General features: G+C 38.0%; 1 protein-coding gene across 24 annotated transcripts in view; it reads left to right on the top strand.

The window, feature by feature from the left end:
• The window catches only part of KCNMA1 (potassium calcium-activated channel subfamily M alpha 1), a 1,086,632-nt gene that overhangs the window by 779,613 nt on the left and 292,577 nt on the right, over positions 1-14,442 (top strand). For 12 of the 24 annotated variants that reach the window (XM_073596784.1, XM_073596787.1, XM_073596785.1 and 9 more), the window contains one exon: positions 14,262-14,429. The exons of the other annotated variants lie outside the window; for them this stretch is intronic. In XM_073596784.1, the coding sequence (XP_073452885.1) occupies positions 14,262-14,429 (168 nt within the window). The remainder of the gene's footprint in view (positions 1-14,261; positions 14,430-14,442) is intronic. 24 annotated transcript variants of the gene reach the window in all.

The raw sequence follows: 14,442 nt of genomic DNA, 5'->3' as shown, positions 1-14,442 counted from the left end.
TTGTAGGATGCAAATACACTAAAGCTGGTCAAATGTATGTACTAGCTCATTTTATCAAGGTGCTTCCACGTAAACTTTCCTTTCAGCTAGAGCACACCTGCTATTAACCATCTTTCCTTATTGGTCAATTGGTTTGACCAGCTTTAAGGTAGATCTGAATCCAGATCTGATTTTTCTTTCCCTTCCTCTTTGTGCATGTTAAGGCAATTATCTCAATTCCCTAAGCTATAACACTTACATTTTTTGCCATAACAATTTTTTCAGCCATGTGATTGTTATTTTAGGTCCTTATTGGCTGACATTACTTAAAATAGAAATCAAAATTGGAAAAAACACAAAAAAAGAAGAAAAGTAAAGCATTTCCTCCTCAATCTTTTCCAGACATCTTTAAAGTGGTTGTAAACCCTCATATGTGACCAGCATTAGGTGATACACAGAGGTGGAATCCTTCTATATAAGTTGTAGCTGTGTATCTGCAGCCATGTCTTCTGTGCTGCATCAGCCTCTCTCTTTGTTTAACTCTTGGTGTTAGGAATAGCTGCCAGAGCCATGCTGATAACAGAGGAAATGGGCAGCAGGGAGAAATGACACTCAGAGCTTTGGAGATAGACAAGTATACAGTATAGGAAGATGAGGGTTTTTTTTTTCAAATTTCATGTTTGAAGTTTACAACCACTTTAAGACTAACTAACATTTCTGAAACGGCTTTTGTGTGTGTAACTGCGAACTCGCACAATGTGCCCTGCTTATAGAATGAAGTAATTGTTTCAATTGAAAATCCTGTCACTAACTGGGTTGTTCATGAGGCTAGCTTCAGCTACATACAGAACACAGTGCTAAGTTCTGGCTGTGAGCCAGAAATTTCCTGTCCCACACCCGGAACAAAAAAGATTTGGGCTGAGTGGCACTGAGCCATTCAGGGGCCACTTTGTATTCTGTGAATGAAAACAAATCTTCCTCTGATTGACTAAGTCAGAGATCATGACCACCTCAGCCAATCAGTGGAAGCTTTTATTCGTTCACAGAATACAAAGCTGCCTCTGAATGGCTAAGCGCCACTCAGCCTGACTTTTTTTTCCGGGAAGTCTTTTTTCCACAGCCGGAACCTAGCACTGTGTTCTGTATGTAGCTGAAACTACATGCAGTTTTTACAGTGCTTAGAACCACTGCAGCACCTAGGGAAGGAAAAATTTGTTTTGGCCAGCTTGGTCCAAACATACTATTTAAAAGAGATGTTCTGGCTTTTAAAAAAAAAAGAAACATTTGTACTCACCTAGGTAGATGCAACTCTCTGCTCTCCCCTCCAGCGCTCACTGGAATGCTGGGCTGTTTAGTGGTAGAAGGGGTTTTTCTCAGGCTCTCAGTGGATCACTGAAAGGCTGAGCTAGGTGCAGGTACAGGCTTATAGGTGGATACCAACCATATGGTCAGGATCCTTCCCGAGTCTGGTCCGGCTGAGTGCTGTCAGCCAACAGTGGGCACTGCACTCCTGTGATTTATAGGAAAAATACGGCCAAAAAAGCTTGTGACAAGAAACCTGGAGATCAGATTTAAACTTTGCTAATAATTGATGCTACCCTAAACTGGGTGTAATTGGATATTTTTTAATTCAGGAAAAGCTAGAGAAGGAACTTTCAGAAGAAATGGTGAATTGTTTTTTCAACTTTTCTTTCTGCATTCATTTACCTTTCTCATTTTTTTCCATCACAGTCAGACATCATAACTTATATTTAGAATATTTAAAAACTGGCAAAACTATTAACAAAATAGGGTGAAATGCGCCAGACAAGGCCTAACTATTTTGCTGTTCTTTATAACAAGCTTCCAATTTAAGTAAAAAAAAAGAAAAAAAAACTCTGAGCCTAATTTATTAAAAGTTTTCTTAAGCTACAGCAGTGAGCAGTTAGATTTCAGGGATTCTGAATTTGATTTCATTTTTCACTTGGCTTAGTAAATCTCTATTCACGTCAATCATTCAATTACTTTAAAAAAAAATATATATATATTTTTATATATATATATATATATATATATATATATATATATATATATATATATATATATATATAATTTTTTTTTTTTTTTGTCCTGAGTCTTTGTACATGATTGGGTGTTTAGAATGAATGTAGGTTTACCTGGCAAAGTGACTGTTATACGGGGTGTGTGTGTATATATATATATATATATATATATATATATATATATATATATATAGCATTGTATGTTAAACTGTTAACCTTGGGGTATGTGCTGTGAACTTTGCCTACATGCTCCTTATCTAGACATGCTGCTGTATTTTAAGTCCAACAAAATCATTCTGTGATAAGGGTGCAGTTTTTGTGTCCACACACAAATTTTGTACACAGTGACATATGTAATGTGTCATGTAGTAATGTGTTAACCTATTGTCCTGTTTCACTAAAGTTCTGTGTATTTAATATACATGTCCATGTAAATGTATTGTGTTTATAGGTGTTTGTTACATTAGTTTGTATACCGTGATTTAACTATGATTGAATATTCCTTGCCAGAAAGGGAATTGTATAAGGGAAAATACATTGAACCTCTATCAGTGGGGCTGATTTACTAAATTGTGAAGTATAATGAAGTGAGGTGAAATAACTTAATTTACTTAAAGTGGTATTAAACCCAAAATCAAAAATGTAATATATTGCAGCTTATCAATCTTTAGATGTGGTGGCTGTATTGGTTTGCCCTTTCTTTTTATGCTTTTTGCCTTTGCTTTCTCATTGGGATCTGGACAGTAATACCTCCTGTATTATACAGACACCACTGTGGATGATGGAGCACAGGGGACAGATTTGGACAGCAGCATTTTTTCAGTCTGGGGGAGTGTTGGATGTACTAGTAGATTTAAATACAGTAACAAATTGAAGCCAAGATCCAGCTAATACTTTGTAATCAGTTACGACAAGCAGTTTTTTTTTTTTTTTTGCATAGAGGTTTTACATAAATAAAAGCTGATCATTTTAAGCACCCCTGCCAGCGTTAAATGAGCTGTCTCATCCCTGCAACTGAAAGAAAAATTTTCTGTTGAGATACAACAGACTTGCTGGCTGGATCACTGGATGAAAATGGAAGAATGAAAGCCTAAATAAGAAAACAAATACAACTGTCACACCTAAGAATTGGTAAGCTGCAAAAAAAGTTTGCTTTTGGGTTTAATGCTGCTCTAAAGTGGAAGTTCAGTCAAAGTCTAACTAAAGCTGGATACACACTATACAATTTTCTTTAAATTTACCAAAACCATAGAGTATGAAGTAAAACCTTAACAATTTAAATTTGCATGCAATCAGGAAGGCCCTTGCACTATATGGTTTTGGTAAATCTAAAGGAAATCAAACAACAAAAGTTATATAGTGTGTATCCAGCTTAAGGCTAAATCTACTCCAACCCCCATTTTAAGACTATTCTATCTACCATGTGAAAGAAAAGATGCCTATACTTACCTATTCAGAAGCTGCTCCGATTCGGCCATATGATCTCTTCAGCAGCAGAGATCACCGACAACAACTTCAAATGCCTGTGTGGTGATGTCACCCATAGGCTTACTATGGGACATCCGTTGTCGGCTGCCCTTACCTTCCACGGAAGCTGGCATTGGGACCTGATCATGTGACTGGACAAGAGCAGCTTCAGAATGGGTAAGTATAGACATCTTTTCTTTCAAAGGGTAGAATAGTCTTATAATGGGGGTGGTAGTTGATTTAGCCTTAGTTAGATTTTGACTGAACTTTTACTTTAATTGTTAGATGTGTTAACTTCAAACATCCAATCGTATGGAACAAAAGCTTTGTTTTTTCCTGCACGTGATTGGCGGTGTGAAATAAACACAGGCTCATTTAAAGGGTATGTTAATTTTAACAATGAACGTCTCTTATTTTCTCCGTTACGGCATGCCGGATATACCATTGAAAGTGTGTTGCTATATCTGTTTGATAAGTGCAAAACATAGCTGTTGGCTTTTGGCAGAAGTCTTGTGAGCTGATACCTTCCTGTGTTCCCAGCCTGTGCACAGCGAGGGGTTATGGAGATGAGGAGAGGTCTGTGTTCTTTGTAATCCATCAGAAATGAACTAGGCAGGGCTGACAACACAGGCTTTGGAATTCAAAACCAAAATTACACTGTGTTGTCATGTCAAAGAGGAAGGTAGAAGCACACTATTTTTGACACATCAACAATTATTACTTTTTTTGAACTTGAAGTATATTTAAAGAGAAAAAACATGGGGAAATGGTGTGTGTTATAGAGATGTATATAATTTTTTCCCTAAAATTTAAGCTCTGTTTCCAATGTTAGAAATCGGGCTCAGTTTCACATGACTTCATCTCACTTCGCTGCACTGAATACCTTTTGTAAATCAGGCCCAAACTCTATAAAAAAAGAACTGTCTTAGACTGGATTAGTGGCTCATAGCAGTTAAAGCAATTCCCTTTTCAGTACTTGCATGCAGCACTCCAGGAAAGTTAAAGGAAACCTGTACTGACAAAATACATAATCTATTGCTGATCTCTTTCTGAAAATGCTTTTTTGCTGGGCTGTCTCCAACTTCATCAGTATGAGATTAGGGCAGTGAAGTGGTTGTAAAGGCTGAAGGATTTTACCTTAATGCATTCTCTGTATATAGGTAACAAACCTTCTTTTGTCAGATACCCCCCTGGTCCCTCAAATACTTACCTGAGATGGATCTCAATCCGGCGCTGCTCTCTCTCTCTCTCTCCCCCGTCTCACTGCTGCTATCAATCAAATATAGCAAGGGAGCGAGGGGTGGCAAGCCACACTGTATGTGTCAATTGACGCACACAGCGCAACTTGGGATTGAGCCCGCACATGTGCAAACCATAGGAATCTGCTTCCTATGGTGGCACACAGAGAAGAGGAGGAGCGCCAGTGGGGGACTCCAGAAGAGGATGATCAGGCTGCTCTGTGCAAAGCCATTGCCCAGAGCAGGTACGTATGACATATTTGTTATATACAAAAAAAAAAAAAATACAGTATGCAGATCAGAGAAGTCAAGGCAGAACTCCTGCTCTACATATTTCACTGTCAGTGACATTAAAGCTATTGAAGCCATTGGATGAGCATGTCAGCCAAGGAACCAATATTTTCAGAAGAAGAGGTCAGAAATAGTCTCAAAAATTGCTTCCCTGAAAAACTTCCTTTAAAGCATGTAGAAAATTTGTCGCATGAGCTGTCTGAAGCAGTTCTTCCTAGAGAAAGATCAATAATTGGTACATATAATGTACAGTACACTAACCAAAGAACAACATTTGTTCAGGCAGGTTAGCTCTCTGTGTAAACATCAGTCCTTTATATGTTTCATCTTTGTTTTGCATTACATATGCCAAGGGCTGCAGTTGACTGTAAATACAGCCTTCTAGTTAATTTGGTAGCCTATAATATACTGGTGGAAGTAAGGAAGGGGTTCAGTGGGAGATGACTGTATGTACCTTATATCATAGAACAGTTCATTAGTATTCCATAAAATATGATTATGTGTATATGCCACCATAATATGGGATAAACAAACAATACAGTACCCTAAAATAAACATTAATTGCTTCAGCAACTGAATATACAGAATTTAGCACTGTTTTACAAGCATTTATTATTTAGTATTCGTGAAAAAAATAATACAATAAACATTAAAAAACAGTGAGTAAATGAGATAATTCTACAGTATACTTGTATAGATCAATACACCTGTGGATATTTCTGTACTCAGAATGTTGAGGGGTTTGTTATCTAGAGATGGTCATTGGGACACCTCTAGAATACCAAGAAAAATAATCGACTATGTTGTGATTTTTTAAAATTCAAATAGCACTTATTAGAATTTGTACATGAAAAATGTGTTAAAATATCTAAGGCGAAATTTTATTCCTATGCACTTTAGTGTGAAGTGTTACCATCCTTGCTACATCTCTGGTGCAGTTTCCAGGAAGTATATCTTCTGTATGGTTGAATGTAGGGCATTTAGTAAGCACATATAACGCACACTGTATTGAAATTGCAGAGGTGTAAAGTTAGCCTATGTGTTTATGTATTTAAGTACTTCTAAAGGTACATACTTTTTTTATTAGGCTAATCATTAGCATGTTAAACGGTAACAAATGTCAGTAAAAGAAGGTTAGTAGTAATGCAGCCAAGAGGCATTTCTGAGGCCAGCAGTGACAATGTGACATCTGTGACTGGTGTCCTATTTTGCTGCTTTTTTGTGTTTGTGTTCTGTGGTTACGTGATCTGTAATTTTGTTGCTCTTTAATCTATGTTTGCATTGGAGAACAATGTGCCTTTCTCTGCTTTTGGCCTTTTATTTCTGAGCAGTGTTTTTATTAAGTAACCCCGGCTTTCTATTGAGCTATTTTTAATGCCTTTCATGAAGACTGTGTGCAATTGTGATGTCAGTGTAGTAACATTGTCAATGTTTCTGTATGAGTGGGTGCCTCTATACTCTTTGTGTATGTGTCTGTTTTATGGCGTCCCTAAAGTGATTGTTGTGTATCAAAACCTTTCTAGAATTGTGCAATTGTGGGAGTGGTGGGGTGGTACTTGGCCCTTCATTGCCATCACAGTACCTGTAGAATCTGCATATGTTTGGGGCCTTTCTGCAATTTAAAATGAAACTATTACTGTTCTTTTTTTGAAAAAAACGTTGATGCCAGTAAAGGCTTCTCTTTCAAACATTTCCATTCTAGTCCCACATTTGTACTGAGTATCTCCAGCCTTTTACAGAATCTTTCTAGAATTGTTCATTTGTTGATGTGTTAAACAGATTTCATTATATATAATATCATTTTTTGGGTGTTTACATTTTACTTGCTTAGTTATTCTTACACTGACTGTAAGCTCATTTATTGAAGGAAAACCGTAACCAGTCAGCACTTTTCTTTCATCGTTCCACCTTACCTAAAACAGTGTTTCTTAACGTGTATTCCTATGGGGTATTTCTGTTCAAGGGGCACTTTTAGTGGTCCAATAAATGTCAGTATTAGAGTTTTAATAGTCTGGTAAATAAAACATGTATACAAATCGATTGGTTAATGACCTGGTTTGGATATTCTAGCAGCTTATAAAGATTGACTGGAAAGAATTAGTAGAATTAAACAATTATGGGGGATAATGTCATAAACAATGGGAGGGCCAGTTCACACTAGGAATCACATAGGAACGCACTGAGTTTTCTTGTGTGATTCACATGCGGATTAATGGGGTGCAATTTGAGCCCATTAATTTTTAATGGGCTCAAATCACATTGTATCGCACCAAAAGCATGCCCTACTTTCGGAAACGCACTGCAACTGGATTGCATACTTCTGTGCCATGCGATCCAGTGTAGGCAAACTCACGTTTTGGGTGTCAGTAACGCAACTGCAGTGACATCCACTGCAGATCGCAACGGCGCTGCAATTTGAACACGGGTTTCCCGCACTGCATTCTGGTGTGAACGGGGCTGGATATTTGATAAATAGTGCTACAATAAAAGGTTACTTACTACAACAATGTTGAGAAACACTGCCCTAAATTGATGAAAGTTTGCATCTGGTTATTGCTGGTTTATGAGCTATTCACAACATTATTGTTCTCTGTATCAAACAAAACTGGTAATGCTTTTACAATTATATTATCGTTAGTTATTAGACAGCATTACTTTGCGAGAGCTGCAAAAATGTTCTTAAATTTCATATTAGTGTCGTGGCAAAATCCTAATGTGCCCACTATGATCTAGAATGTGTGTGTATGTATGTGTATATATATTTATATATATATATACACACATATACAGTGTAGATGTGTGTGTATGTATATACAGTATAAATATTTTACAGCACCACTATTTTTCAGTTTTTATTGAAATTTAAGCAGTTCAGGTCCTGTGAATAGTCTGAAATAGTATAAGGATAAGCAGTAAACAGCCAGGTTGCCAGAGGTTAAAAAAATTACATTAGGTTGCCACAAACAGAAAATGTGTGTTTTGAATTAGAACCTTTACAACAGGCATGTCCAAAGTCCGGCCCGCGGGCCATTTGCGGCCCGCGTTCCGGTTTGATGTGGCCCCCACTTGGAATTTACATATGCATCCATCTGTGGCCCCCCAAGCTCGAGCGTGTTATGTTTTTTTTGCTGTGAATATATCTTCTTTAACTGAACAAATCCCTGAGCGCCGGGCTAATTGTTGATGAGCCGGGGGGGTGTGGCTGGGCGTGTTCAGAAGTCAATGTGCCCGAGCCGCTATGAAGCTGACAGCGCGCAGAGCCAATCACAAGCACTGTGACTATTCCCGATCTCTGCATCTGCAGTCCGCAGATCGGGGAAATGTCACAGTGCCTGTGATTGGCGGTGGCGCTGTGCGCTGTCAGCTTTCTTCCTTGCAGGCTCGGGCACATCGACTTTTAACAATGAGCACGGCGCTCGGCGATTTGTTCAGCTAAAGAAGATAGGTATATTCACAGTAAAAAAAAATAACATGCTTGAGCTTGGGGGCCACAGATGGATATACTTGGGGGGGGGGCACAGATGGATATACTTGGAGGCCACAGATGGATATACTTGGGGGGGCCACAGATGGATATACCTGGGGGGGGCACAGATGGATATACTTAGGGGGGCACAGATGGATATACTTGGGGGGGCACAGATATATATACTTGGGGGGGCACAGATGGATATATATGTAAATTCCAAGTGGGGGCCACATCCTTTCAGTCAGTGAGAGGCACTGGTGGATTAGGCTGGCTAAAGAAAAGATTATTATTTAAAAAAATAATAAACGCTCAAGCTCATCCTTTACACCGAGAGGTGCTTGGGGATTGGTCAGAGACTAAAGAAGAGATATATATATAATTTTTTTTTTAAACATGACACGCCTGAGCTCATTGTTACCCTGAGAAGAGAAGATATATATATTATATATCATCATATATTGTCATCAATGTTACGACATGAATAGTATTCCATTTGCAATAAACTTTGCATAAAATATTTCATTTGCATTTAATTTTAAAAGTCAGGCAAAATGGTCGGCCCTCACGCATGTTCACTTCATGAAATCTGGCCCTCTTTGAAAAAAGTTTGGACACCCCTGCTTTACAAGTATAGATCTTTCCTTTAGAGAAATTTTAAATAAAGCTAAGAATTCCGTGAGTACAGTTGTCTGACAGACCCAAAGCCATAACAGAATCAGAAGACAAGTTCCTCAGAGCCAACAACTTCACGGGACAACCGCTTCAGCACAGCTTTACAGTGGTCAAAGTAATCAAGTCTCACCTTCAAATGTGTAGAAAATACTCTGAGCTGCAGGCCTTCCAGGTTGAATGACAGTGAGAAAACCATTGCTAAACTGGAAACAAATTGTTTTTTTCATGGCCAGGCACCATCACTAATACCAGTGGACTACTGAAGCCTGAAAGATGGTCTTATGGACTACTGAAGTCTGAAAGATGGTCTCATGGACAGCTGAAATCAAAATGTTTAAATGTTTGGTTCCTTACAGAGGATTTTTTTATCATTTCGGGTAGGCAAAAAATGGTTCCTCAGTGCGTGACATCAGCCCTAAACCAAAAGGCCTAATGCAATGTTACCATTCAATTCTTCTGATCTACTTCTAGTTGGTCAGTGTCCAGACTATGTTAGTATTAAATGTGCAACATCTACATATATCAACACAGTTTTGAAACACTAAACTAAAATGCCCAGATAGCTGTCTGATCAGCAAGACTACTTTGGTTATAAATGGCTCATGTAATGTGAATGTAACCCTAGAAACAGTGGACCAGGATGTTTTTGGCAGGAAAACATAATTGAAAGATATTATCTTCTGGAAAAGACTTTATGCCTAGCACGCTGCAATTTTATGAGTGTTAAATCTGCCACAGAGTGAATTCACATTACAGTTCCTGCTAGAAGAACTTGCATTAAAGATCTTTCAAGATGTCCTGCAGTGGTAATAATGATAACATCTGATTGCTTCTGATCACCAAGGGATCAGAAGGCAGACTGTAAATTTATGGCGACTTGGATCAAGGTACTTGCCTGCAGTATGACAATGACCCATCTGCTGGAGGATGTCCGTGAGTGCGGTAAAATTGTATGAAAATGCGGATTGGACAAAGGAATTGGGTTGTGAGGACACCAGAGTAAAGTGGTGTCAACAGTTTTAAAATTTTCCGTGGACAAATGTCTGTTGTCAGATTTTCCAAGTGTGTGTACAAAAGTCCAAAGTACAAACGCGCATGCTCGGAAGCCAGGACGAGCCAGAAGCAGTCGCTCTTGTAAACTAGCGTTCGTAATGGAGAATTAACATTTGTGACGTGGCAAATTATGAAATGTCGAAATGCAGCGCACATTCTCTTCTTCTTTAATGGAATAATAATGAAGCTGCTTTGCTGGTGATACTGATGGAGTTATTGCAAACTAAATTTTCAGAGACTTTTTTTTTTTTTTTAGTGATATCAAGAATAATATTATTATGCCTTTTTTTTTTTTTTTTTTTTTTTTGGGGCAAGTTACCACAACACCATCATCCCGTAGTTTTTAAGATCAAAGATACAACTATGTTGGTGTCCCTTGTCAATTTTATATTGTATTTTTTTAAATGTAACTGCCTACTCCCAAAATGTTATTTGAAGTAAAACACGTAGCCAAGTATTATTCTACACAATTTTTTTATCGTGCATTAAAAAAAGAAAACAAATAAAATTAGACATGCTATCTGCCAATAAAACTTAACCAAAAAAACTTAACCAAAAAGTGCATTCTATGCATTCAAAAATATAAAAAATATAACAAATCAAATCATTATTATTCAACCAAAAACAAATAAAAGCCTCATGCATGTGTCCTGCTTCCTTATTAGGGGGTCAACAACACCAGGAGTTTATGATAGCAGGGGTCCGTCATCCGGATATAATTCTGAAAAACATCTGGATTATTCTTCTGGAGCTCCCGCAGCAAAGGCATATGACATAATTGGTCACGATTAACCACTTAAGGACCAGCCTCGTTTTGGATTTTAGGTGTTTACATGTTTAAAACATGTTTTTCTGCTAGAAAATTACTTAGAACCCCCAAACATTATATATGGTTTTTCTTCTTACACCCTAGAGAATAAAATGGCGGTCATTGCAATACTTTTTTTTGCACCGTATTTGCGCAGCGGTCTTAAAAGCGCACTTTTTTTGGAAAAAATTCACTTTTTTGAATAAAAAAAAAAAGACAACAGTAAAGTTAGCCCAATTTTTTTTTATATTGTGAAATATAATGTTACGCCAAGTAAATTGATACCCAGCATGTCACGCTTGAAAATTGCGCCCACTCGTGGAATGTCGTCAAACTTTTACCCTCAAAAATCTCCATAGGCGACGTTTAAAAAATTCTGCAGGTTGCATATTTTGCGGTACAGAGGAGGTCTAGGGCTAGAATTATTGCTCTCGCTCTACCGGTCGCGGCGATACCTCACATGTGTGGTTTGACCACAGTTTTCATATGCGGGCGCTACTCGCATATGCGTTCGCTTCTGCGCGCGAGCTCGTCGGGACGGGGGTTTAAAAATTTTTTTTTTTTTTTTATTATTTATTTTACAATATTTTATTTATTTTTACACTGTTTTTTTTTTTTTAAAAATGGAGTCACTTTTATTCCTATTACAAGGAATGTAAACATCCCTTGTAATAGAAAAAAGCATGACAGGTCCTCTTAAATATGAGATCTGGGGTCAAAAAGACCTCAGATCTCATATTTACACTAAAATGCAATAAAAAATAAAAAAAAGTAATTTAGAAAAATGACATTTGAAAAAATGTGCCTTTAAGAGGCGTGGACGGAAGTGACGTATTGACGTCGCTTCCGCCCAGCAGTGTATTGGAGACGAGTGAGCGCCATCTTGGCCTCACTTGTCTCCAGACACACCACAGGATAGGACGCGATCGCCTCCGCCGCTACGACGGCTCCGGTAAGTGGCGGAGGGCACCGGATCGCAGCGGGAGGGGGGGCCCCTCTCCTGCCACCGATAAAAGTGATCTCGCGGCGAATCCGCCGCAGGGACCACTTTTATCTGACAGACAGCCGCCGCACGAAAACGGGGATACCGGGGTTATGGCAGCTAGCTGCTGCCAAAACAACGATATCCCCGTTCAAACTTAGGAGTGGTTAATAAAGCAACCAATTTTTGGTCCAAGAACTCCTCCTCCTGTTCCTGGACTGGACTTGGGTCAAAGCAATAACTCCAAGGCCAATAATAATTAACACGTTATCTCCAATTCCGCAACATGTCTGATTGACGAACGGCTGTTCAGAAACGAAAAGAGCAAAATGAAAATCGTAAAATGAAAAGCGCAAATCAACACTCACCAAACTTCTACTAACACAAAATTAGCAGAAGGAGCCCAAAGGGTGGCGCTAAAGAGCTGAAAAGTAGTATGTCAATACGTTCGTGTTTGTTGGCCAACAATTCCTTGCTGTTTGTATGCAAGACAAAATCCAGGCACACGCCTTCGGACAAAAGTCAGAGGTTTTGTCTGTGGAAAATCTGTCCGTGTGTACGAGGCTTAAGTTTTCTGTTGCTATATTATGAGTCCCAGCCAAGATACAAGACTTAGAGGTCAGGCTTTCTGCCAATCTGTGCTCTTTTATTGTGATTATTCTGTAATATCCATTCAAATAAAATCAACATTAGTAATATAAACAAATGTAATTATCAATAGACCTTTGCTTGTTTTAGCATTTTATTATTCTTATTTTTAGAGCTCTAGCAGATTACTGTAATCAGAAAGGGATAAAACAGAAGTTATTTTAGTCAGTACTAACTTAGAATAAAAGTAGAAGATGGTAGGCTTTAAATCATAAAAAAATCATGAAATGGTCAATTCATCCTTCAGATTTAAATCCCATCAAACTGGTTTTGGATGAACTGTACTGAAGGATGAAAACCGAACAACCTACAAGTGCAACGCATGTGTAGCAACATCTGCAATGGTGTTGAGAAAAACGATCTAATCAGTAAGTTTTCCATTGTACAAAATGGCTGTGTTGATTAGTTAGAGCTTTAGTTTTTATCTTTAATTTTGTACATGTTCAGATTAAACTAAATTGAGTAAATGTCAATAAAAACTGGAAAAATGGGAATATTTTAAAACTTTTGACCACTAGTATGTATGTATGTGTATATATATATATATGTGTGTGTGTGTGTGTGTGTGTGAAACTTCCTACATGTTATCTACTATGAAATGCTTTAGTAACTCCATAGTGATGAGGCTGGAGATACTCACATTTTGACCTTTTGCTGCAAACCCGCATGCAAATTTGACAGTTTAGATACTATATGGCATGCATGAGAACTTGCTGCATGCTACCTTTCATTTTGCTTTTGTTTATATATTAAATATATTTGGTTAGTATTGCAGTACATCTTTTCTGTACATCTGTATTTGAATTACAGAGAAACTATCAACCCTTAAAACTTGCATGAATACACATGTTTGAAAATAGGTGCAGATTCCATTTCCATTTCATACCCCGTTAGGCCACTCTCTGCAGTCCTCTTAGAAATGCCAGCCACTCAGAACTTATCTGCCTTAATGAAGCATGGAATTTTACATGTCCCAAGTCTGTAGTAAACAGCAAAATATGTTGCATGGTTTGTTTCTTGTTTGTAAATCCTAAACGAATACTTATTGCTGATAAACTGTATTTCTGTATGCATATGAAAATGCCAATCTATATTATTTTCATGTTGATTGAGTTTCTTAATAAAAGACATTGATTTCCCCATCTCTTAGCACATTCAAAAAATATATAAGAAATTCCTGCAAATAATGTCTCTTTGCTTTCAGTGTTTCTTAGTTTTTCTAAGGGACAAATAATGCACACTGAAGTCAATGCATAGCAATTCTGGTAACAATAGTGGCCTTCCATAGACACTTCCAAAACCCACCTTGCAGTCCTGGTGGCCAGCCTTTCAGAGACTAGTTCTGTCCTTGACCTCTCCCCTTCATCCAAATGAATTACTGCTTATCTTAAACATTCCATCTCGTCAAAGCTGCCTTTGGAATCTTGCCCTGGCATATAATGCCTCTTGTCTTGAATAGTCAAAATACCCTGCTGTCCATAACTGCATTGAGCAACATCTTGTGTCAAACTATATATACATGAAAATATATATATATAAGTGTCTGTGTTTTTCTGTACCCTGCATTAATCTTCCACTCTTCCTCTCCCTTTCATTATAACCATGATTTTAGCCAAGATGTCCATCCGCAAGAGGCTGATGCAGGCATGTTGTTTGGGGTGCTCTGAAATAGACTGCTCTTGCATGTCAGGCACTTTACGTAGTAACATGGGGACCCTTGAACGAGCCTTCCCACTTTCTCCTGTCTCTGTTAATGATTTCTCCACCAATATTCGTGGCTGTAAGTTTAAACC

The sequence above is a fragment of the Aquarana catesbeiana genome, linkage group LG08 (genome assembly GCF_042186555.1).
Source record: "Aquarana catesbeiana isolate 2022-GZ linkage group LG08, ASM4218655v1, whole genome shotgun sequence".
In the NCBI taxonomy this organism is placed as follows: Eukaryota; Metazoa; Chordata; class Amphibia; order Anura; family Ranidae; genus Aquarana; species Aquarana catesbeiana.
This window is presented reverse-complemented; position numbering and strand designations above follow the sequence as displayed.